This window comes from Scaptodrosophila lebanonensis, unplaced genomic scaffold, assembly GCF_003285725.1.
Source record: "Scaptodrosophila lebanonensis strain 11010-0011.00,11010-0021.00 unplaced genomic scaffold, SlebRS2 tig00000096-arrow-pilon, whole genome shotgun sequence".
Classification (NCBI taxonomy): Eukaryota; Metazoa; Arthropoda; class Insecta; order Diptera; family Drosophilidae; genus Scaptodrosophila; species Scaptodrosophila lebanonensis.
In genome coordinates, this window is record NW_022060567.1 from 1,016,385 (window position 1) to 1,044,381 (window position 27,997).

The following is a 27,997-nucleotide window of genomic DNA, read 5'->3' on the forward strand; positions in this document are numbered from 1 at the left end:
GTTTAAAATTCATTTGTTTACAAATCAATATACGAACAACTTCTTGTGCAACAATTGACGAAACGCATATCATGGTTAGAGCCGTGCACCTCCTTCTCGGCTTCTTTGTGCTCTTCGCCCTCATTGTAACGGATACGCAGTGTGCTGGTAAGTAATTTCAAATGCGTTCAAAATATACAATAATGAATTGAATAACGATTGAACCAATAAAGATTAGACCGCCATCCATCAAATGGAAAAGCAACAAAGGCCTACGCAGACATTTAACTGTCAGAACATCATTTAACTAAACGTTCAATCAACTTCAGTCTCCATATGTATGTACTTGTATATATATGTGTGTGTGTGTGTAAATGTGTGAGAAAATACCTGTAGAGAACATTCGTCCCTCTGTATGCATTTAAAAAAGAAGAAGACTACCACAGCTTCAAGTTCCATAACTTATCCTCCTTTGAACAAGTCCGTATTGTTATTAAGACTGGAATGGTCTTTCTTTCTCCTTGGTTTAAATCCATTTAACAAGAAAATAATGCACACTCCAGCGTATTGAAGGTCCACTTTCTTTCCATTTCGTTAGTCAATTTCTTAAAGTGGCTGATTCGAGTTTACTGTCACTGTTGTGAGCTGCATTCTAAAGATGCGTTAATAAAGACAGAGGTAGCATTGATGTTAACAAACGTTTTCTATACAAGTATGTAGGCGTAATTAGAAGTTACATCTGCAGAGATTTTGCGATTGGTGGGATTTTCAATCGCTTAGAAAATCCGTCGGATACGTAGAGTTTGGGGAGAATTCATATTTCAGAATCCTGTTGCTGAAAAAGGGATTCCCATCACACACAAGTAATTGGTTTATTCATAAAATATTTGTTGAGCAGTGATGCAAATTTATTTTAAAACTTTAAATTGTTGTTTTGCCGAACTAAACAACTTGTGTGACAGCTATATGATATACACCTGTTCGACAATTGTCTATGACTGATTTATTGGGCTAAAAGCACATTAAAATGATAAAACACGTTTTTTTCTCATGCAGGTATTTAAAACACACGCATTTCCAAGATATATTCATACAAGTATACATAAATTGTTCAGATTATTCAGGGAAATACTTTTATTTAATTTAGTTTAAAAACTCTATTTGTATGTTCAATCAATAGGAATTCAAAATGAAGCAATAATAATGAAAAATAATCAATAGTAATTAATCAATAATCAAAAATTATTGAAAAGTTCAGTTTATTTATTTATTTTATTTATTTATTTGTTTGTTTATTAATTCCTAGTACGACAAGAAGATTTCTTATAAATTAATGTACTAGTACAAAGTATGCAATTTTCTTAGATAAAACTAGATTTGGTTGAACTTTCTACATACACACAGGGGCTGTCCTTGACATTTATTTATTTATTTATTTATTGAAACGGGTGCAGAACATATCGGTCTGAAAAGCCGTGTGTAAGTCACGTGATATTCGAGGTAGTCCGCGATAATTAGGCATTGACTTCTAACAAAGAACTTCTTTGACAAATCTATCATTAAGAAAATAAAATGAAGTGAAGTGAATAAATTTTAGACAGACGAAGGCTCTATGTATGAACATATATTGATAAATAAACCATGATCTATATACATACACATGAAAAACTGTACATTATAGTCCTATAGCTCAATTCAAGTATGGAAGACCCACAACAGCCGTAAGGTTGGCCAACCTGCTAAATTTTTCCGCCTGTCCGTCGTACATTTTTATGACACAGTCAAAAGTGTTTGTCAGTATCTCTTATCAGGTGTAGCGTCAAGATGCAAATATCGCTCGAAGTTTATGATTACAGTGAAAAAATGCAATTATTGTTTTTATTCCAGTTGTCAATAGCCATGGCCATGGCCATGATTTATGTTTGTTTAGTTGCGGCTCTTCTGCGAAAGTTAATTTATTTTGTTGACAGCTTTATGCCAACTATAAACCACAAGATCTGCAAACGAAACGGAGGCAAACAGCTGCTGCTGGCTTTACTTTTTGGAACATTTTTGTCATGAACACTATCTTGCTTTCACTAAATCCTTTGTGGCCGATTAAGATACTACTTAGTCATTGGGTGCCTATTGTGTGCTGCCTTGTCGTTTGTGTGTATATATGTGTTGAGTAAATCACGGTCCCCTTATCGATTGTCGAAGTTGAAATTTTAATGGTTAACTCGTTTATTAAACGAATTTAACTGATGGTGATTTGGCCGAGGATAGTCGGACTGATTAAATGACATAGAAACAGTTGTTGGCGAACTTTGATTACAATTTTCGTAGATAGTCATATAGTAAAATAAGTGTGGAATGAGAAGTTAATAATAGCTATAGATTGATAATAAATAATTAACTAAGTAGAAATTCTGGTTATCTTGTCCCCTAGGCTTTGCGTGAATTTCAATTGTATTATGGCCGGAAAAGAAGTGTCAGCTCAAATGTTGTGATTTAGTATAACAAATAAGCTTTTTCTTCCTTTATAATTATAATTTATTTTCGCACCTAACTCTGATATATTTACTATAGTAATAGTACTCTTATTATGTTAGTTGATAGACCTAGAAAAGTTTTCATGCTTGATTTGATGGCTCTTTTTGTTGACTCTTTAAAGATTTAGGTCCTCATAGTAAAGCAACAAATCTATGTACAAGGTGTGTTTCAAAGTAAACTTTAAAAAAAAAAAGGAGAACAAATGGTTTTTGCGGCAAAATCAATTCATTTTATTCAAAATAGTCTCCTTCTGCTTCAATACATCTTTTTGCTCGTTGGCCGGTATGGCCGCCAGTATGCCGGTGCAAGCCTTTTGAATGGCCTCTACGTCTGCCTAACGCTTTCCTTTCATGGGCAAATGTATTTTCCGAAAAGGTAGAAGTCGCACGGTGCCATATCAGGTGAATACGGCGAGTGGTTAATGGATAAAATGTGATTTTTGGTCAAATAATCGGTTACAAGCGTCGATCGATTCTGAGCAATTTTTGGTTGTCAGTCAATTTGTGCGGAACAAACCGCGCACACATCTTTCGTAAGCCCAAATGTTCGATCAAAATGCGATAAATCGATGTTTTGGAGATGTTCAATTCCATTTCGGCTGATTTTTGATGAATTCACCCACAGTTTCGATGGAATTTCCGGTGATCACGAATTTTGATTGGCCCACATGTTGATCGTCATTTATGTCCTCACGACCACTTTGAAAACGTTGAAACCACTCGTGCAATCTGCTACGGGATAGGCAATCATCGCCATAAACTTGTTCCATCAATTGAAACGTTTCGGTAAAAGTTTTACCAATTTTAAAGCAAAATTTAATGTTGGCTCTTTGTTCGAAGCTCATTTTCGCACAATAACTTCATTTCAAATCGATGAAATGTCATGTCAATTCTCACTGGACAATCGATAAAGATAGCAGATTCTAACGCACCAGTCGACAAATAGATAGCGCCACCAGGGGCGCTAGATTCAAAAAGTCCTGTTTACTTTCGAACGCACCTTGTATATATATTAGATTAAGATTTGACTACTTATCGGAAGTCTCCGAGAGAGAAGATTCGATAAATAAAGAAAAGTTTACAAAAAAGTATACAGAAGTTCTTTGTGAAATCCTAGTCAAAAAATTGTATACTAGAATATAAATACAGTGATTTATGTTATCAAACGGATTTTGATCTTTGTTTTTAAACTTCAAGATCGTCTTCTTTTCCGAATTAAAGCTATTCTTCGTTTCCTTACGACACAAAAATATGTTAAGTATTTGGATGTCAAAAAATTGTTAAATTGTTTTAAGCATGCAATGTTGAAACATCTTTTTTTAATACAAAGTGGTGCTAACATCCTAATTATTAACAGGATAATTTCTATTTATCAAATTTTCATTGACCTGTTACAAAGACTGTGTTAATACCTATCCGAAGCGTTACTGTTTAGTCATATCACCTGATGGTGACAGCAATGAATCAAAAAACCCATAATAATTTAGTGGAAAATTATAGATTTTTATGCCTTTATGGCCATAGCAGTTTTTACGAAAGTGATTAGCCATTCTTTTTGTTTCCTACGCTCTGCGCATAATATTTTCATTTTTATGACAATTTTAGTACGTAGTACTTAGGAGTTTATATTTATACGATGGGAATGGATTCGATGTGCAGATAACGCAAGACTTGGCCGTCGTTCTGGCTGTTGTTTTTTAATTGTTGTTGTTGTTTAAGCAATTGGTGTGTGTGTGTGTGTGTTTGGACTTCCAATTAAATCATTAGGCTCATTAACTAATGTCTGCACTTGTTGGTTATGATTCGCTGTCAATTGCCAAATAATCCATTAAGTGAATCGCAATTAAGCATAACCAAAACAGCACGTACATACAAACGGACAAAGTTCCATTGAAATGCGACTACAGCAGGTAGCTTAGCTCCACGAAGCCAGCGAGGTGATTCCCTCATTTATCGGAAGCCGACCCCCGCCTGATGGTGCAACGCCAACGCCGTACAATCATTTATAAATAGCTCCAGCTGACGGGTATTCCGGGTACTTTTTGTAGTCTTTAAAGACATTCCTGGCACCCGGAGAAGCTGCCTCCAATCTGAGCATTTGTCCATCCGTCTACTGTTTATTTTGGAAGGCATACTATGAGACACAAAATATACAAGTACTCATATCTAGAGCCTGATTAACAATTAACAATTTACAATTTTATATTTCCCACATAAGCACCTAGCTTGCGAGCTCATTATATACATATGTACATACATACATATGTATGTATGTATTTAACGCATATAGTACATGCATGCATGCATGCTTTATAGAAATAAAAGTGCCCCCTCTAGATGAAAATCATATAATATTGTTTATTTAGATTTGAGAACTAATTGCTAGATTAATAAACTACCGCGTTCACAACAACAGCGAAAAAGACAATATAGAACGCTTAAGTGAGAGATAGACTCAGGAATTCCCTACATTTGTTCTTTTACTGGACTTGAATTATTATTAATTTTGACCAGGCCTCAATATTTTATTTATTAAATTATTTATGCTAGCGCTTTCTAATAATTCTTCTACATACTTTTCCTGTACACGCATTGAATAATAATTCATTCAATTATGAAAATATTCAAGAACTAAATGTTTATTAATATTTGTGATATTTCGTTTCTGAATTGATTTCTTACCTGTCGGAGTTAAACTGCAATTTACACTAAGTAGTATACTAGTTTAGCGCGATTGAAGGTTTGTAACCAGCAGAAGAAGGCGTGGCAGACCCCACAAAGTATACACATATATTCTTGGTCAGAATGTCCATTCGTTTGTATAAACGAAACTCGACTCTCTAGCATTACGTTCTTAATTATCCTGTTTTGCTGAGAATTAAAAAGCTGACAAAGGCTACAAATTTGTTTTGAAATGAGATAAAATAGCGTTCAAACTATCCAGATTACCAATATCAAAATCTAAAATCAAGAGCTGAACAAAACATTCAAATTTCATTTTGTTATATAATTTTTAGCATACAAAAATTAAAGCTTTTAATCGCATAACTACTGTTTTTAAAACTTCGATGTCAAGTTCGGTAAATTGAATGATTATTTCGTCTTATACTTGTAAGCTCGGGAATCGTCATCATCTAAATAGCAGTAATACAAAACATTTTTCCAAGCCCTATTTTGAAGAATTTTTCAACCAAAATATTTCTAGCATTTGATGTTTGAGAACAACAACATCAAAAAGTTTTAAAAATGTTCAAGTTTTTTGAAACTGAATCAACAATCTTCGACTACATTTGGCTTGAAAGTCCCCGAGAAGTTAATGCTGAGTGCGGGGAAAGCTTGCTTCGATATCTATTTCATATATTGTTGAGCTGAAAGGCAAAGTCAGCGAAAAAAGAACTTTCAGAATTAATACTCGAACATTATTACAGACGATCAAATGCGAGACAATAACCAGAAAGACTAGTAAAAAAATGACTATACAAATAAAAATTACCAGTCATTTTTAGCTTTTACTCAAGGAAAAAACAAGGAATACTCGACTATAATAGGAGACTTAAATGCTCTCAAAAAAAAAAAAAAAAAAAAAAATTACACAAAAAATGTACAGAGTCGGGATTAGAGAGTCTACAAAAGATATTAGGACTGCGAACGTGTCAAATAGTGCCGTCAATATCGCACTCATTGACAAGATCTAATTTTTTTTTTTAAAGTTTAAAAGTTGTCAATTAATGAAATAAATGATATAAATTTCTTATTCGCATATGCGCTGTGTTTTCTAACGTTTTTTAAACTTTCCAAAATTCAAGAGGAGATCTCAATTGCGATGTTGATAAGCCTATTGGGATAATACAGAATAATAAAAAAAGAGACCACATATACATATGTATATATATATGCATTGCATGCAGACACCTACTTGCGTAGAGGGTATTGAGATTCGTCTTAAATTGATTTACGGCGATAAGTGCTGAGAAACTGAAATTTGCCAGCTGCTCGATGCTGATGGGTGCTGAGCGATGGTCGATGGGCAATAACGCCAGGTGCGAGTGGGAGTGGGTGTGGGTGTGTTACTGTGGATGGTGGGGAGGGGAGTTACCTATTTAAAGCAGCTACTCGAACTGCTGTTGGCAATTGCTTAATGCTCGCTTAACGTGCATGCCGCGCTTTGATTGCATCAAGTGCAAGTGCTTCTGGGCCCATTATAATGGCATGGCGTGCGTTTTCCCACAGTCCCATGACGTTTTACACGTACATTCCTTCCATTTAAATGTGTATTTATTTGTATAATGTTTTGTTGTGCCGCGCATATTTATCTTTTATATCTATCAAACAAATAAACAAACAAACTTGCTAGACAGCTAAACGTCGATGTTGAGCTTTGGACAGGGGCCAAGCGGTTTGGCTGGAGCATGAGTTGGCAATTCGTTTGGGGCGGGCGGTTCGACGCTCACTGGCGTGCGGTTGCGCTCATTAAAGACGGGCAAGCTTTACATGGTCATTGAGTAACCAGCCAGCGATAAACGTGACTTCCCAACCGTTCCTCCATCCATCCCGCCATATCCCATCAAGCTTTGAAGGGCCTCGCTGCCCTTGCGTTTCAAACAATTAAGCCATTTCAGTCACTGTAGCTCAAACGGTCAAGTACAGATCTACAAATATGTGGCTGTGGTAGGTGTAGGTGTAAAGCTCGATAAATATTTGCCACCAATTAGCCAGACACTTTTGTTGTACGCCAACAACATTGTACAGCAATTTCAAAAGCCGTTATTATAACTATTTAATGGGTTTTCATCGAACGGCATACTACTATACTTGTATATTGCAATTAATTATATCGACTAAAATGATCCTCGACTGGTTACAAGCTGATTGACAAATTGCCCACTGAAATGCGTCAATCTGCCGTTCGCTATAAAGGTGAAGGGCTTCGGGAAACCCCTAAACGGTGCTGCTGGAAAAAGTACACGCTGTTCGAGATACCAGAAAATTCTTAGCATTGTTGCCACCTGTTGGCCAACTCACAGGCCACCCAGAGAGGGTTCAACACTCTCGACTCTTGCCAACAAAAGCGCCGCCAGCACGTGCTGTAGCTGCATAAATGCATTGTTTTATGGATGGGTGACACGATAGCTGCATAAATACTAGCCTCTAAATATAGTATACATAGCTGCACTATAGCGCACGGCATCTACGACAAGATCAGACTGATATAAATGGAATATAAATGAATAGTAAATAGTATGATATTATATTATGATGATTTGTATACATGATTTACGATATTATTTTATTAAAATATCACACTCCTAACAAAGACAAGGTATAAATTATATTCAAATCTGTAAATCTACAACATAATTATAATGTGAAAGTATTATTATAATAATATGATATGATATGTTTTGATATTATGATGATTTATGATATTATTTAATTAAATATCATACTCCTAACAATGACAAGAAACAACTAATATTCAAATCTTTAAATTTGCAATATAATTATAATATAAAAGCATTATTAATATAATAATATGATATGATATGTTGTGATATTATGATGATTTATGATTTTATTTTAATTAAATATCATACTCCTAACAATGACAAGATACAAATTATATTCAAATCTTTAAATCTACGATATAATTATAATATAAAAGTCTGAAAGTTTTAATATAATACTATGATATGATATGTTATATTATGATGATTTTCATAAATGATTTATGATATTATTTTATTTAAATATCATACTCCTAACAAAGACAAGGTATAAATTATATTCAAATCTTTAAATCTACAATATAATTATAATGTGAAAGTATTATTATAATAATATAATATGATATATTATGATATTATGATGATTTATGATATTATTTTATTTAAATATCATACTCCTAACAAAGACAAGGTATAAATTATATTCAAATCTTTAAATCTACGATATAATTATAATGTGAAAGTATTATTATAATAATATGATATGATATGTTATGATATTATGATGATTTATGATATTATTTTAATTAAATATCATACTCCTAAAAAAAAATTATATTCAAATCTTTAAATCTACAATATAATTATAATGTGAAAGTATTATTATAATAATATAATATGATATATTATGATATTATGATGATTTATGATATTATTTTAATTAAATATCATACTCCTAAAAAAAAATTATATTCAAATCTTTAAATCTACGATATAATTATAATGTGAAAGTATTATTATAATAATATAATATGATATATTATGATATTATGATGATTTATGATATTATTTTAATTAAATATCATACTCCTAAAAAAAAATTATATTCAAATCTTTAAATCTACGATATAATTATAATGTGAAAGTATTATTATAATAATATGATATGATATATTATGATATTATGATGATTTATGATATTATTTTAATTAAATATCATACTCCTAAAAAAAAATTATATTCAAATCTTTAAATCTACGATATAATTATAATGTGAAAGTATTATTATAATAATATAATATGATATATTATGATATTATGATGATTTATGATATTATTTTATTTAAATATCATACTCCGAACAAAGACAAGACACAAATTATAATCAAATCTTTAAATCTACGATATAATTATAATATGAAAGTCTAAAAGTATTAATATAATACTATGATATGATATGTTATATTATGATGATTTTATGATGATTTTATGATGATTTTATGATGATTTTCATAAATGATTTATGATATTATTTTATTTAAATGTCATACTCCGAACAAAGACATGACACAAATTATAATCAAATCTTGAATTAGGAATATTTGGAAAAAATGGAAACGAAAATTAATTATCAAATACTTCCTGAAACAATGGGTGCATGATTTACTGTGCCTCTACATAGTGCCCTGTTTGATCAGAAATTCGTTCGGACATTGCAAAAAAGATACGATCGGTTATGATATAATATGATATTTGAAGCATATGACATTTAATAGAATCTGAAATTATACAATACTCGTAGGTATGTGATATTTATGAGCCGAGAGGTATTGGAAAATAATAGTGTTAATGATGAATGACAATCTTGTGCTAAGCTGCATCCAATCCAATCCAGTTGATTGAAGCGCATTTCCGAGAACATCCATCTCAACGGTTGATGATGAATCGAACTGCATTAATAAGTATGTATGTACATATTTGTGTATGAGGGTTTCGAGACCTTTAACAACAGTCACGACGCATCGTCGTCCCTTGTCATCTCCTTCAACTTGGCCCCCCAAAAGGTGAAGGTATCGTTAACATTCTTCCATTTATTGCTGCTCCCCCACTCGATTTAAGTTAGTTAACATTCCTCGACTCTAACGTTCAAGTGGCAAACTCTTCGCATAGCTGATCGCTTTTGTTTCTAGCTATGCCTCGCCGATTTGTGATTTGCAGCTGTCGGGCGCAATATGCGGCGTAATATTCTCAGCCCTGTTAGCTGAGCAATTTACAATTTCTTGTTATTTCGTTTTTCTTGCTATTTCGCCGTGTTTCAATTATGAGATTGCAATGTTCTTCTAATTACTAAATTATGAGTGATTGCTGCAGTTCTGCTTTTTGTTGTTGTTCCCATTGTTGTTAATGTCAATTTGGTCTTTGCTGCTGTTGTTGTTGTTGTTGTTGCTGTTCTTGTTAGTTAGTTTATTTGCTTGCTTTTTCCAACTTTTCGTTTTTGCTGCTTTATGGTGGCACATAAACAAACGACGCGCAGCTGCAAGATGCACGCAATTTTTTGTTTGTTTCTTTTTTTTACAGACAAACAATAAAAACAAGCAAAAAGCTGCCGAGCGTATCACAGCCTGCCTCCAGCCCCCCAGTCCCTTACAATCCCCTGATCCCCTTACCCCTTTACCCCTTACCTCTTCAATATTCAATTCACAAGGCGAGCAGCCCTAGACAGCCCATCAATTGGTCTACAATGAAAGAATTTCAAGCAAAAAAAAAGGTCAATGTAAATAGCTGAGTATTACGACTTAGCCGCAGACATTCCTAAAAACAATAAGGGCAACAACAATGGCAACAATTAGTCATTACCTTACTCTGTCCGACTGATGATGGGGGCCAATAGAAATATAATTGTGTTGACTTTTGATAAGCCGGGCCGAGCGGCAGACGTGCCGACGTTCCATTGCTTTGTAGCGCCTCCGTTTCCAGGTAGAGTCGTGGGGTCTTGGGGCAATTTTAGGCTAATTGTGCCCACTTCTTATGAATTTTATCATGCGCAAGCAGATAGCTCAACAGCCGCTCAGCCATTTGATTGCCAATAATAAAATGGCAAGTCAAAACGTTTTGCCCATGACTGTCCGCTTTATTTTTGGCCACACATCGAACTTGTGTCCACTAAGATGTCAACATTCCTCGTCACAACAAAACAACAATTGCAATGACAATCTGCAGACGACAAATTGGATATGGAAACGTACCCCCGCCACAGTCCTTGCCTTGAAGACGGCAGCCGGTGCCATAACGTGTATTTTGTTATTTATTTATTTATTTATACAATATATGATTCTGTAATTGGGCCTTTAAGCTACATCAAGATTTATAGTCGGGCTATAATTTTTTATCTGAGCACACAATTGTTTAATTACTTGTTTGCGCTTACTCTTGTTGTGTGGCCAAGTTTTTGTTTTTGTATTTGTCATTCTTCGTCTGGGAAGAAGGCTGTCGGCTCTGAACGAAAATGAACTTCAAATCTTATCGCAGCATAGGTGGTTCTAATTAACCCACAAACTGTTGTTGACTGTTCAGTTGCATTTTTTTTGATTTCTTGATCATGCTGACTGGGAAATTGATAGCTGAAAGAGCTGAAAGCCCAGAGGCGGCTCTACGACAAAGAGTTATGCTGGGCGCTATTACAAATTAATGTGTAAGATATGTTGGAGCTTCTAAAATACTTTTGTTTTTGCCAAGTTGTTTTTTTTTTTTAGATTAATCCATATTTCTTCCACTAGAAACTTAACAATATCTGCTCAGCAGCCAGGAGTTGTTTATCTTCGTGATTTTGTAGAATTGATGTTAAAGAGCCTAACAGTTGATGCAAATTATTTTAAAAACTCTTCATTAGAATTTCTACTGATTTTTTCATTAAACTCTCTGAGCTTGCCTTGAAGATATTTAAGATTATCTGCTTCACCACTGAAAACAGATCTATATTTTAATAGCTAACGGTCTTAGTTCAATATTATATCTTAGCTTGGCTGCTTTAAAGCGCCCCTTTAAATAGGCGCCCAGCGACAATATACTTTTCTAATCTACAAGTAACCATATTTTCCCCGTTCCATCAAAGTGTGGGCGAAGCAGTGTTTGGTGCCACTAGCTTCTGAGACCTCATCAGATCGTTAATAGTCGACGATATTGTTGATAGTTGAAATGAACATGTTTTCGTTTCTTGCAGAATATAATGAAAGCAGCCTACTGGAGGAATCATTGAACTTCATCCATCAACTCAGTTTCGACATACTGCCTCGAGCTGCTTGTCCGGGTACTGATGAATCCTCGCCTTTGGATGACTTTCCCGAACTGTTTACAAGTAAGTAAAATAATTCACTAACAAACCTTAGTTTAGTTGCGTTTAAACGAACTATGAAAACAAATAATCTGAGAATCTAGTATCACGCTATCTAGATTTAGGCCCAGTCCGTATTACTTGCTCTTGAACTTGCTTGATGCACTTAGTTCCTGATTACAGCACATAGTGGGTTGGTCGGTTGGGCTTATCGCCAGACCCAGTCAATGTTGCGCCATAAGAGAGTGGCGATAATGAAAAATGCAATCAAATCTAATTCCATATTATCTTGATAGAACCATAGATATAGCTGGTCTTTCAAGTTCCCCATGCGATCGTCCATTATTACAAAGCATAGAAGGCACATCACACATATTCATTAAGCTAGGTACACACGATGCAAACAATTTTCAGCAAGTTGATTGCTGCAATCAAATTTGCACGTATAAACACGAGTGCAACCATTTTGCTGCAAACAAAGAACTTGCAAAAATTGTTTGCAGCAATATTTTTTGCTTGTCGTCTGTATACATTATTTTACCGTTATCTTGGTTGCGTCAGTTGCTTGCTTGCTTGCATGTGCTGTTTGCTTTCAGTCGCAATATTGCAGCAAGCAAAGCAACATGTGGGATCGCGAGGAAACGATAAAATTAATTGAATTTTACGAGAATTATTCTGTTTTATGGGATGTCTCGGCAGCAGAATATAACAAGATAGAACGCTACAGTCGAGCAAGCCCGACAGTAAAATAGCCTGTACTCTCCACAAAAAAGAAAAATTAAAAAAAAAAAATTAAAAAAAAAAATTAAATTATTAAAAAAAATTAATGAATTAATTAATTAAATTAAATTAGAATACATGTTTATGTTCAGTTTTAACAGCATACATTTACATCACGTACCTATGCGTGTTTATATGCGTGTATGTATGCAGCACAAAGTTGAACAAAAGCAGCAACAACAACAACAGCTGCGGGCAGCGCTGCCGACAGAGGCAGCGCATGAGCAGCGATTTTACTTATGGCTTTAACTTTCTTCAGAATTGACCTATCATGATGAAATTTGGCACACGGACACATTAGTACTAACTGGATGTACCTACCAAAATTGATTTCAAAATTCCGAGAATCACGGAAGTTATAAGAAAAAACACAAATTGCGGTGGAGTGGGGGGATGGGGGGGGGGGGGGGTGCATCGAAAAAAAAAACTCAACCTCGTAGTTTCTCGTACTTAGGAGAATATGGAAACCAAGTTTGGTTATTCTAGCTCTTATACTTTCTGAGATCCTTGCGTTCATATGGACAGACAGACGGACGGACGGACAATGCTATATCCACTCTGCATCTCATCATGATCAAGAATATATATACTTTATGGGGTCTGCCACGCCTCCTTCTGTGTGTTACATACATGCGCACAAAACTAGTATAGCCTTTCACCCTTTGGGTACGGGCTATAAAAAGAGCGGCCAGGGTACATCGGACAACTATACCAGCAGTTTTTCGATGCGCTTAAATTTATTAAAAATGACGACGGAAATAATTATAAAATTCAAAATTTGGTAAGTAGTACAATTTATTGCACATATTGTATTGAGCGGAGCAGGATTGGTGGGAGGATAATAATACGCGACAAAGTTTTGTGGATGAATGAACAACGTCGATAGCTCGACTGCTTTATTTATATATAAATTCTTATCCTAGTTCTTATGCTATCGCCTACATACTATCATCGATTCCTTATCTTCTACCATGTGTGCGTACTTTATCAGGTAGCTCATGTTAGCCAGCCGCAGCATGCTCATCCAGCGCGGTGGCGAGCCTGAGCTAATGATTTGTGTACTTACACATCCTTATCTATTAAGCTGGCGCCTGCCAGCTACGAAAATGTTGTTGTTATGTTCGGCATCTAAGGCCGAACTCATTATTATCTGTATAAGAGAGCATGTCTGTTTATCGAGGTTTTATCTATAGCAATATGATAATGTACCATTCGTGGTCTAGACAGAGCAAATCTAGCTTATCAATTAATTTACATTTACTTAGGATCTCGTTAGAATTGAACATGCTCCCCACCTTGAAAGGACTCCCTTTCAACTAGTATTGTTTCTTAAGTTTAATTTTAATTATACACGATTACATATATTTTCTTAGTTTTTAGGATAAACGTGGTAAGGCAAATGTTACGGGTAGAAATTGGGTAGAAAGTTGGCACATCTTTTTAAAGATGATAACGATCGCCACGATGAGACAAAATCCGACAATCCAGGAGGTGATGCTGATACCGTAAAGTGCCATTTGATGCGTATCGAGATGAATCGGGAAATCGAAGATTGTTTTGATCCTTGGGATATCGCGTACCTTATATGTTTTGATTTCACCCTCTACCTGCATATGGCTTATTTCAGGCAAATGGCTGGACAGATTTACTGTTGGTAGACGGAAGTTAACATCCATAGTAGTATCCTCGTATGCCCACAAGTTGGCTTCTTCAGTTTGTAGGAAGCATCCTGTATTAAGTTGAAGGATCCCTTGACCAAATATGGTGAGGCTTATGATATTTTCCTTGCAATGCATTTCCGCTGTTATTTTATTTGGCAGTGAAAATATCCAGGAGTTAGCCTTGTGAAGTTGAGCCCAATAATTTCGCGGGTTCATCACGTTTACCTGGCAGGTAGGCGGTAGCGTTTTTGTTTTTTGTAAAAGTAATATGTCGCAATTTGTAGCAGCGTTAACGTTGTATATTGTGTGGATTTGCGGACATAATAGCAGCCTTTCCATCTTTTGGCAGTAATTCAGATTTCCTTCTGTTAGTCCATAGAAACTGGCTGAGTTGTCATCGACGAGTATTTGAGTAAATTCGGGCTGAATACTGACGAATTTTCCATCGTGTAATGTGGGATATGGATAGATTACATAAGCTCTCATTTTATTGTGATTTATTAATGGGATTCTTATGTTAAATAACAGTGAGGTACTTGTAGCCCTCGTCGTTATTTTTGCAATTTTACCCAGCTCGACGGGATCCGTATCTGGTAATTGGACGCCCTCAGGCATATTTAGAGCCATGACTTGAATCTGCTGCTCAAATTGCTTCAACGGCATCAAGCTCCCCAGAAAATTCCCCTTAGTGTTCCAGACTACTGCGATGATGTCCCGCTGCAACTCTTCGAAGGCATCCATTCCAATTGAAAAGCTTTCTAATGCGGAAAGAATGTTATCGTTGTCTAGTTTCTTATTTATAGCACTTGACAACGTATACATCGTGTTGTTAATAACTTTGAAATTGTCCCAAATGACTTCATTCTGTTTCCGCATAATGGTTATTGTAGAATCCTGCACTGATGACTGGTTACGAATTAGGTCCCGGAGATACTCCTCGTTGTCTCTGCTCTGGTTGATTTTGTTGAGCAATACGTCCGCATGGTCTTCATCCATTAATCCAAATACGGCGTGGAAAACGTTGCCCATGAAACTGAGCGGCGCTCGAGGTTGTCGTTCTTTCTTGCTCCTCTGATTTTGAACAATAATGTCATTATTTTGTTCTAGCCTATTGAATTTGTTTTCTAACAGCTTCATCGTTGAGTCTAGAGTTGTGTCTTTTTGAATCTTCTCCTTAAGATGTAGTAATACGGACCAAGATGCTTCTATTCGATGCTTAAATGCCCAATACTCATCCAGATTTGCGTGAATAATTATATTCCATGATGTCCGCGTTAATCCCACGTCGCCAACGTTCTCAAAAAATATCCCTGCCTTATTTTCTAAATATTCTATTTTTTGACTCTTAACATTGTTAAATATCGACAAAAATGTTAAAATATATAAAATTACATTCTTATTTTTTAACTTTACAGGCTTGGGTTTATACTGTTCATTTTCATAACTATTTTGTATTTTATTTGGGTTACTTGTTTGTATTGCGGTTGTAACTACCGCAGTTGACGAGTTATCCTCGTCTTCGGCAGGAAAAGGACAAACATTGTGCACCGACCTCAGCGATATTCCATTGCTTGTCCTTACTTCTACCATTCTACAAAGGCCATCTTTACCTACAATGGTCTTTGTGACCCTGCCCCTCTTCCAATGCATTTGGGCCAGATTTTCTTCCTTTAATAATACAAGGGTTCCCGGTTTTAAATTTGGCATTACTTTATCCCACTTGTAACGCTTTTGCAATTCGGACAGATATTCTAACGACCACCTTTTCCAAAACTGTTCTTTGTTTTCTTGAACTGCCTTCCAGTGGTCTCGCAACCCTTTATAACTTTTACTGTCTACTGAGTCTACTATTGTAGAAAAAGACTCTCCCAATATAAAATGCCCTGGGGTTAGAACCTGAAGATCATTTGGATCTTCTGACAGCGGAGTTAATGGTCTTGAATTTAGTATCGCTTCTATTTCTATCATTAGTGTGGTCATTTCGTCAAAGGTCATTATTCCTTCTATAGAACGCGTAAAATGTTTTTTAACGGACTTCACGCATGCTTCCCAGAGTCCCCCAATGTGGGGAGATTTAGCAGGAATATTTACCCATTCAATTTGCCGCTCCACACAAAACTTGTCTATTGTATCTATCTGAATTTGGTCTTTGAATAATTTATATATTTCATTCAGACTATTTGCTGCGCCTATAAAATTCGTTCCATTATCGCAGTAAATTTTTTGTGGACAGCTCCTTCTGCCTACAAATCTTTTCAGAGCCCCTATGAAGGCTGCAGAAGTCATATCTGACACAACTTCTAAATGCACTGCCTTCGTAGCAAAACAAACAAATACACACACATAGGCTTTGTCAACTCGTTTTCCTCTGATTTTATGATGAATGGCTATGGGCCCGAGAAAATCTATTCCAATATTCAAAAACGGACGTGTTCGAATTACTCGATCTTCGGGCAGGTTTCCCATAAACTGATGTATCTGTCTTGGGTGTGCCTTAAAACAGCGGATACAATTTTTTGTAATTTTGCTGACTATTTGCTTCCCTCTCAAGGGCCAAAACCGCTGCCTGATTATTGCAAGTAACCCTTGAGGTCCTATGTGCAAATGTTTTTTATGAAGTTTAGTTCCTAGGAGCTCCACCCATTTATCTGCATACGGCAAAAGAACTGGATGCTTGGCTTCAAAACACAACTGCGAATTTTGAATTCGTCCCCCTACTCTTATTATCCCTTTGTTATCTACGAATGGAGCCAAGGACTTGATATTTGACTTTCCTGGCAACTCCTTTTTATTCTGCAGAAGAGATAACTCCTTTGGAAAGTGGTTTTTCTGCACAATTTTAATTATTAGTGTTAGCGCTTCCTTTTTATAGCTTATCCATGTTTTTACTTCTGTTTTTCTGCACTTCTCTGTAAACATTATTATCCTTGCCAGCACATTTTGTAAAAAATCAAAGTTGTTTTTGTGGTTGATCTCATGAAATATGGATCCTGTTTTAACAAGTAACGCATTATATGTAATTTTTTTTATTTCCGGGATTTCCTTTAATGTAACTGAATTATGTCGAACCTGGTGATTATTACTTTTTAAAAATAATGGCCCTTGAAACCACAGCTGGTTTCCTATTAACTCCGATGGGTATTTACCTCTAGCCACGATGTCCGCTGGATTCTGCTCTGACTCAACAAACTGCCAACATGCAATTTTTGTTTCTGTTTGAATAAAGTTAACTCTATTTGCCACAAATGTTTTTAATGACGCTGGGTCAAGTTTTAACCAGCTAAGCACAATCTGTGAATCGCTGTAGTAGAAAATTTTGCTGAATTTGATTTTCAAACTATCTCTAACCTTTTTCGTTAACTCAACTAAAAGTACTGCGGCGCATAATTCAAGCCTTGGTATTGTTAAAAGTTTAATTGGCGCTACTCTGGATTTGGACGCGGCTATGTTAATTCTAATTTTATTGTTACAATCTATTGATTTAATATAGATTACTGCACCATATGCTTTCTCAGATGCATCACCGAAACCATGCAACTCTATTGTTTTGGCGTTGTTTCCAATTAACATTCTGGGTATTTTCATTTCATTTAGTATTGGGAGTTCTTTTTTTATTTTTTCCCATGCCTTTACACTTTCTTCTGAAGGCGCTTGGTCCCAGTCTAACTTGGATTTCCATAGATCTTGCATCAGAATTTTCGTTGTCACTGTCACTGGACTTATTAAACCTAAGGGATCAAATATTTTCGAAATGTCTGACAGAATGCTGCGTTTGGTTACCTTACTATCACATTCCCAGTTGCATTTAATCGAGAAGTCATCCGTTTCTGGTAACCAGGCAACTCCTAATGCTTTAATGGGATTAGCTTGCTCTATATTAAATTCTACTTTCATCCCTCTATCTGCTACTGACATTGATTTTAAAAGGTCTACGCTATTTGAACACCATTTCCTTAAATGAAATCCATCTTTTTTAAGAGTGCCAGTTATTTGTTTTTGTACTTCTTTTAGTTCTTTTATTGTATTTGCCCCAGTCATTAAATCGTCCATGTAGAAGTCATTTTCAATTGCTTCAGCCGCCTTAGCCCATTTATTTTTTATTTTTTCTGCGGATTTTTTCAAACATTTTACTGCTAAATATGGCGCAGCTTTTGTTCCATACGTTACTGTTTGCAAAGCGTATGTATTTAAAGGCATTCCCTGTTCCCATCTCCAATATATAAGCTGATACTTTTGATCCTCTGGCTTAATCCAAATTTGTCTATACATTTTTTCTATGTCTGCTGTAATGACATAAGTGTGTTTTCGGAATCGAAGTAATATGTTAAACAAATCTTCCTGCAGTCTTGGACCTGCATGCAATACGTCGTTTAATGCTATACCATTAGACGTTTTGCATGATGCATCAAACACGACTCTCAGCTTGGTAGTAGTGCTTTCCGGCCGTAAAATAGCGTGATGAGGGAGATAATATTTTGATTCCAACTTTTCCGCATTTGCAATTATCTTCATATGCCCTAATTCGATATATTCTTTTATGAAATTTGTGTATTGTTCCTTTAGGCTTGGGTCTTTATTGAATTTTCTTTCTAATGCCGAAAAACGTCTTTTTGCTTGAGATTCAGAATATCCTAAGTTTTTCGGTGTATTTTTAAATGGCAGAGCAACAATATATCGTCCATCCGCTCCTCTTGACACATTTTGTTCAAATTCCTGTTCACATTCTACCTCCTCCTTTGATAATGTAATGTTTTCTGTCATTTTTTCTTCAATTTCCCAAAACCTTTTAAGTTGATGTTCAATTCCAACTCCAGAATAGGTCACTACTCGACCTTCTTTTGAAGGACTCTCTAACTCTATTTTACCGTAAGCAGCCCAACCAAAAAGCGTTTCTCGTAAACGCAATCTTCCTTCGTTCAATTGAATCTTTCCGGATTTTTCCGTTTCATGCACCAGATCTATACCGAGAAGCATATCAATACCTTGTGGAATGTTGAACTGTGGATCCGCTAACTCTATGTGATGTTGAATATTTCCAATTTCAAACCTTTTCTTTGGCATATTAGATACAATTTTTTTACTAATTAATACCTCAATTTCGGTGTTGAATTCTGTGGTTTTCGATCTAATCTGAACACTCATACCTTCGTTTATTTGAGAAAAGTTATCTGAAAACCCTTCAATTGTTTCCTGTACCTTTTCTGCCTTTAATTTTAATTTTCGCTTAAACTCTGTAGTGATGAAATTTACTTCTGAGCCACTGTCTAATAATACTCTACAGTTTTGCCATTTGCCTTCTCCATCTAATACTTCAACGACTGCTGTTGATAGCAAAACACATTTTTTCTCCTTTTTGAAACATTTTGAGCTAGTCACTACTGAATTGTCTATGTGTAAAAGCATATGATGTGGACCGCTGCATGTGCGACAAACCCAATTACAGGTAGCAAAGGAATGTCCCATCTGCAAGCATTTTCCACAAATTTGGTTCTTTTTTATTATTTGCCATCTTTCTCTTATTGTTAGTTTTTTAAATTTCTGACACTTATATACGGGGTGACTATAATTGCATTCCAAAACACAAGTCTTTTTTTCTATTTTGTGATATAAACTTGGCTTTTCATTTTTATTCTTCTGCGCATTGCTGTTACCATCCATTTGGCAAGCTTCTAATGCAGAACATTCATGCTCTAAGAATTTTAACAGGGGGTCAATTTTTTGAACAGTTTTAGGGTTTTCCAGGGATTTTTCATATCTAGTTCTAAGATTTTCGTTCATTTTTTTTGTTAGTAATGTGTTAAAAAGGCTTTGTAGGATGAGTTCTTCAGACAACTTCATTGCTTTTATAGCCTGAATATTTTTGTTAATTATGCATAAAAATTGCTTTACGCTGTTTACGGACTCACTAACCGAGGGAGCTTCAATTATGTTGTTCAAATAAATAGCCAATGTTGCTCTAGGGTTGGTAAACTTGCTATCTAACAGGGACCATGCTAAATCAAAATTGTTCTCTGTTGACGGCAAATTTTCTATTGTTGCTGCAGCATCGCCCTTTACTTTGGTTTTCAAGGCACACATTTTTTGTGTGTTCGAAATGTTTGCTGAGCCAATCAACTGCATAAAAAGTTCCTTGAACGTATTCCACTCTGTATAGCTTCCATAAAAACACGGTATTTCAATTTTTGGCAAGTCGAAGTTCATATTTTCCTTTTTTAATTCCGGATTCTTATCCAATTCGTAATATTGGTCTGTTAACCTCTCAAACGTTTCTTCTAACTCTCCTATACCCCATTCATTTGAATATTGATAATAAAGATCATCTGCACGGGTTTTAGCTGTTTTGATTTCACTTAAATCTTTTCCATCATATCTTTTTAAGGACATCTTAAAACATTTTAATGCATGTTCTATCTTTCTAACAGCCGTACTTTTTGTATTATCTGGGCCTACTAATGACTGCGATTCTAGCAAATCAGCATTCCTATTTATCTGTTTATTCATTTGCCCCAATAATGAGTAAGTAACTGTAAAAAGTTCACTTACCTTTTCTCCAAATTTTTCTTTAAAATATGGTGATTTCAATATTGTCGCTGAAGGATTTTGCAGTCCGATTTTATTTGCCTCGAACTGGATCCTCAGCTCTTCTACCTTGCGGTTCCACTGGTCCAGCTGCTGACCCGATCCATCCCACTTTGCCGCTGCATTGTAAATGGCCTCCAAAACTCTTCCAATGCCCTCTTGCTCTTTTATTATTTGGGCTTCGTTTGCCATATTGATTTTTAGTGCAGTACTTTTAAATTTCCGCACAATATTTAATAATTTTATATTGGTATAAATGATTTTATTATTATTTTTATATATATATTTGGTTGCTGTTGGTACGGGTGCTGGGTGTTTAAGTCCACTATTTACTTTTTAGGGACACACGGCAGCACAACACAACACAACACTTTTTAATTTTTTGGCTGAAATTCGCACGGGTGCTGGGCTTATAAGTCCTTCTTTTGATTTTTAAGGACAATATAAATACACACCGCACAACACAACACAACACTTTTTAATTTTCTTTGAGAGCTGGATGTTTTAGTCCACTATCTTAATTTTTAGGGACACAACGCAGCACAACACAACATAACACTTTTTAATTTTCTTTGAGAGCTGGATGTTTTAGTCCACTATTTTTATTTTTAGGGACACAACGCAGCACTTCTTACACTTGTGTCCTTTTTATTTTTTAAGGACAATATATTAACACAGCACAACACAACACTATTTAACTCGCGTGTACTTTTCGAGGGGTCACCAATGTATTGAGCGGAGCAGGATTGGTGGGAGGATAATAATACGCGACAAAGTTTTGTGGATGAATGAACAACGTCGATAGCTCGACTGCTTTATTTATATATAAATTCTTATCCTAGTTCTTATGCTATCGCCTACATACTATCATCGATTCCTTATCTTCTACCATGTGTGCGTACTTTATCAGGTAGCTCATGTTAGCCAGCCGCAGCATGCTCATCCAGCGCGGTGGCGAGCCTGAGCTAATGATTTGTGTACTTACACATCCTTATCTATTAAGCTGGCGCCTGCCAGCTACGAAAATGTTGTTGTTATGTTCGGCATCTAAGGCCGAACTCATTATTATCTGTATAAGAGAGCATGTCTGTTTATCGAGGTTTTATCTATAGCAATATGATAATGTACCATTCGTGGTCTAGACAGAGCAAATCTAGCTTATCAATTAATTTACATTTACTTAGGATCTCGTTAGAATTGAACACATATCGTAGTAATTACTTATTTTATATATGCTCCCGATTTAACATTTCGTGTCCACCGCTGATATAAACACGTCGTTATTCCTTGACTTTCACAAAACAACAGAACTTGCAAATGAGTGTCACTTGCAAGCACTGCAAACAAGAAATGAAAACACGTGTAGACATTGACGCAATATATTGCACGAAATAGCCATGCAAAAGTTTGCATGCAAAACAAAAATTGATTGCAGCAAGAAATTTTCTTGCAATATTTGCATAGGTGTAAACATTGGTGCAAACTTTTGCTGCAAATTATTTTTAACTTGCTGCAAATTGTTTGCATCGTGTGTACCTAGCTTTAGGCAAGTCTTGCGCCTTATCGTACGGAACCTCGGAGACCACTCAGACTATGCCAAAAACAAAACTTACACATTACATATCACATATCATAAGCATGTATGTACAAGTACATACATATATACGAGTGTGATTGTTTGTGTGCAGGAGCGTGTATATACAACAGTTTAGACTAGAAAACAAATCAAATGATGGACAGATTAGATAAGATTACAAATCTTATATACGGAGCCTTAGAAAATTATTTTCATGGCAGGTTTTTTACACGCCACTACTTTTTCTAATTTTAACAATGACGACGACTCGATTAAATCAAACCTTAAGTGATGTTTGTGATTTTTTGCACCGCTTACCCGATGCTTGATGGGTAAATTTACATTTCTTTTGAGCCAGTAGAAACCTTTTTAAAACACAGATAAATTCCATTACAACACCTTATTTTATGGAGCGACCATGGGCACGATAGGTGGAAAAGGCATACTGATAATAAAGTTGCACAGTACAGTTGAATATTTCCATATTTAATTTAATCTTCTACTATCACCATATTCGAATCTAATATAAGCATCGAACATTTAAATAAAAACATATTCATTTACTGTTTTAAAAATGTATATTATTCAAAACAAAGTGTTTATCTTTGTCATGCTAAATTTAATGTAGGACCATATTTAATTTTAATATGCGCCCACTTCGAATAACAAAGAGTTATATTTACTATATTCCATAGAAAATTGTAATATTATTCTCAACTTTAATTTGACGTTTTTTGTAGTCGATTTAAATATACACTGATAAAAAAGTTGCACAGTACAGTTGAATATTTCCATATTTAATTTAATCTTCTACTATCTACATATTCAAATCTAATATAAACATCGAACATTTAAATAAAAACATATTCATTTACTGATTTAAAAATGAATAATATTCAAAACAAAGTGTTAATCTTTGTCACGCTCAATTTAATGTTGGACAATATTTAATTTTAATATGCGCCCACTTCAAATAACAAAAAGTTATATTTACTATTATTATACTCTGTACATGAAATGTACAGAAGTATATTAGGTTTGCGGGAGCAGAAAAATGTAACAGGCAGAAGGAGGCGTGGCGGACCCCACAAAGTATATAAATATATTCTTGATCAGCATGACGAGACGAGTCGATCTAGCCCTGTCTGTCTGTCTGTCCGTCCGTATGAACACCTGGATCTCAGAGACTATAAGAGATAGAGACACCAAAATTTTGCACAAAGATGCCTTATGTGTGTACGCTATACGAGTTTGTTTTATTTTTTTGATTTCCCCCCCCACTTCCCCCCTATGGGGGTTTTCCCGATTTTCCATTCGTATAATCGCCTATATCTCGGAGACTATAAGACCTACGGACACCAAATTTTAGTCCCAGATGCCTTATGTGAATACGCAGAAATTGTATATTTTGGAATTTTCCTCCCTTCCCCCTCCCCACTGCAAATCGCGATTTTCTCTAACTCCCGTAATTCTTGGAATTTCGAACTAAAATTTTGCAAATACCCCCAGTTAGTTATTATGTGCCCAAGTTTATATGCCAAGTTTCACTAAGATAGACCGATTTAACAAGAAGTTGACTGCTAACATGTTTACACAGACACGAATAGATGCGCATAGGCATACATACACTCATACAGACGCAATTGTTATGTAAATGTGAAATTACGTGAGTCCAAATACCGAGAAAGGTAAAATCGATAAAAAATTTTTTTTTAATTTTCTTAATTTTTTTATTTTCTATAATTATTGTAAACATATGTACAGAGTATTTCAAAGTCGGGACACCCGACTTTAGCTTTTTTACTTGTTTATTTACTTATTTTTTGTAGTCGATTTAAATATACTAGAAATATATTAAACTAGAATTCTCAAGTCGGTTTTAGGCGATCAAAACCGAGTCAAGTAAGTAGTATATTCAATCAGCTTTTCTTCACTTTTTAATATTAATATTGATCAAAACTTACACAAAAGGCATAAAAACGTCAAGATAATTAATAAATTGGTAAGAATAAATAATCAAATTCTGTTTGAAAAATAAACATTTTATATATGATTGGACGACTTTATTCCATTTAGCACGATACAAAATAATATATAATCAATATCTATTTTACACGACTTTTTCTTGAACCAATCTACCGTGTAAAAAGAGAATTAGGTGTATATAAAATAAGCATTAGGGAAATGTCGTTGTTGAAAAGAGTTAAATACAGTAGAGTGGACAAAAAAGTAGGAGAAATATTTTATAATTATAAAAAATAAACCTTTGGAGTGAAGCAAACCCACGTCCACGTCATCATTTGTGACTTAATATCGTCACACTTTAAATTTAATATTTTAATATTCAAATTGAAGTGTGCACAATTTACATCTACTAACACTACACACGATGGTGCAAAATCGATGGTAAATATATTGAAATCTACGTGCAATTATTTCAATTTAAGTGATTTTTTTAGCAGTGTAGAAAAGCCATGTTGTTTATTAAGATCTCGTTACCAAATTTTCTCTACAATTGCAATCATATTTAAGTTTGTGTAGGCGCTGGAAGCTTACATTTCGCAATTATTGTTTACCATGTTGTTTTTTTTTTTTAATATTTTCAGTCGAACAACTGCGCCATGGCTGGATTGTGCTGCATGTGTTCGCAGCCGTCTATTTCTTTATACTGCTGGCCATCATATGCAAGGACTACTTTCTGCCCACTGTAGAATGTATTTGCGAGGATCTGCATCTGTCGAAGGATGTGGCGGCAGCCACTTTCATGGCCACGGCCACATCCATGCCCGAGTTCTTCACGAATACGATCAGTACGCTTATATTGCCTTCGGAAATGGGCTTGGGCACAATTATTGGCTCGCTGATGTTCAACACGCTGGGCGTGGCTGGTCTGGCGGCGCTGGCCATCGATAAGGTACAGCCACCCATCTACACTCAGAAAAATACATTTTCTATAAATCAGAAAGTCGCTCCAGAACAAAAGCTCTGCATTTTCGAACTATTATTAAATTAAAATGATTTTCTAATATTGAGAGATCCTGCAAAAATCATAAGTTAGGAAATAGATTTTTATTGTGTTTTGGGAGGAATCTTCCGTTAGATTTAGGAAAGCAAAAAATTCAAAAAATTAACACGGTGTTCCCAAGTTTTCCATCTGTGAGCAATGTGTGCTTGTTTTTTGACCAAAAGTTCATTTGATTGATTGAAAAAGATAAGTCGCAGATAAAAAATAATATTAAAATTCGCTTAGAAAAGAGAAACAGATAGGGTACATTTCCATTTGTTTGATTTCATGAAATATTTGTTACTTCAACATTAGAAAAGCAAACAGTTTGTTTTTTGGAGCGAATTGGCCCAAAAGTTGGGCCTTTCTCGTTTAGTTGTATCTTCGAAATACTGGAGCATTATCGTCATTTCTGAGTGTAATTTTGCTACTTAAGATAATTAGTTTATTTTCCGTTTTGATTTGTCGATTCTGCAGCCGGTTCAGCTGGACTGGTGGCCCATAGCGCGCGACTGCGTCATTTATGGGTTTAATACGATTATTCTGTTGGTGGTCGCCTGGGGCGGCAGCATTAGCTTCGTCGAGTCGTGCATCATGATGGGCTTTCTAGTTATTTACTATCTGATAACGTTTAACAACAACAAGTTCATGCCCGCCATTCGTGTGTTTATCGAGGACAAAATGAACTGCTGCTTCTCCACGCGTTACGGTAAGTCGGCCCCTCCATATTATCAGAAAGTTATCAATGTCTGATAATGGGAAAACCATCACTTGTAGATCTAACGGCCCCGCCCGAGAACAGCGCCAAGGCCAAGCTGCCGCTGAAGAAGGAGCCGCTGACGGGCAACGGCCTGTTTGTGGTAAACTTGCCGGAGAACACCTCGTCCATGTCCTCGACGACTAATCTGACGGACAAAACCTGTAAGAGCACTCACACATATATCCACAAAAATCGATCAAAAACACTAAAAATCCTCTAATCCCACAGGGCACGGCGAATATAATGATGAACAGCAGGAGCGGAACCGTCTCTGCGCCTACCCCTTTGATGAGTCCAACTTCATGAAGTTCTGGTGGATTTTTACGTTCCCCATTAGGTTGTTGCTGGCCATGATAATACCCAACCCTCTGAAAATTCGCAAACTGTATCCTGTATCGTTCATCATGTGCATCGTATGCATTGGCGGTAATGCCTACATGATTGTCTGGATGCTGACGGCCTTCGGAGTGGCTATACATGTGCCAACTATAGTTATGGGCTTGACTTTCCTAGCGGCCGGCTCAACCATGCCCGAGGCGGTCTCCAGCCTCATATCGTTGCGAAATGGTAAGCCGTTTGGCACAACAAAGTTTATTTTCGAGGCAAAGCTAATCTTTATTCGGTTTCAATAGGGGAGAACGGCATTGGCGTCTCAAATTCTCTGGGCGCCAACTCTCTGGCCATTCTGCTCTCCCTCGGCGTTCCCTGGTTCATCAAAAACTGCCTTAACTACAACACCGGGGAACCCCAACAGGTGGGCACCCAGGGCATCGAGTACAACATCTTCATATTGCTGGCATCCACCATTGCACTCTTCGTGGTGCTCAGCTTCAGTGGGTATCGGCTGACCAAGCGCGTGGGCGTGGCACTCTTCAGCGTCTACACTGTGTTCATAGTTCTGCAGATTCTGATCGAGATGAACGTCTTCTTCCCCAAGGATTGCAGCTAAAGGGAAACTGCCCGCTCACTACTATTGGCATGTCTCAAGCCCATCTGGCTGGTAAAGGGCTCGCCCAGGACCAAAGTTCTAAACTAGTAACAAACTGATTATAGGGCTTGCTTTTCATAAAATAAATTATTTTTTTTTGTTTTTTTTTTGTCTACCTTGTAAGCCCGCGTATTGTCTAAGACTGCCTACTTTAAGTGCAATTATGTAGCGAGCTCTCTCTCTGCTCAGAGACCTCTTCTACCTGCATATACGTACAGTCCTTCAAACTGGTACTTGTACCAAAATATCCGAAGCGCCGTTCTATGGAGTTTCAGTTCTAATACCAAAAATCTTAGAGCTATACGTACGATTATAAACACTTTCAGCAAATCGATCACAACAAAGAAAACACACATATCTATGCCAAATACTATATGTATTTAACTGTGTATGTACTATATATAGAAAATCGGTAGGATTGTCCCCCTATGTCTTAAGCATGTAAGTACCCTGCGATATTCACTGTCTTCGCCTGTCGATTGTTAAGCCTATGCCTTAGTCCCTTAGCTTAGATAGTGTTTTGAACATAAGCGTTTTTGATATTTCATATTGTGTAATGGTATTTAATACGCTTCAATTAATTG

General features: G+C 35.8%; 1 protein-coding gene across 1 annotated transcript; it reads left to right on the forward strand.

Annotated features, from left to right (window-relative positions):
• On the forward strand, nt 1-27,995 carry LOC115627544 (sodium/potassium/calcium exchanger 3). Its single transcript, XM_030523259.1, has 7 exons — nt 1-147; nt 11,955-12,089; nt 25,268-25,575; nt 26,143-26,374; nt 26,443-26,586; nt 26,654-26,992; nt 27,058-27,995. Exons 1-7 carry the CDS (start codon nt 72-74, stop codon nt 27,372-27,374), a joined length of 1,551 nt encoding a protein of 516 aa, XP_030379119.1. The 5' UTR covers nt 1-71; the 3' UTR covers nt 27,375-27,995.
• The last annotated feature ends 2 nt before the right edge of the window (nt 27,996-27,997 follow it).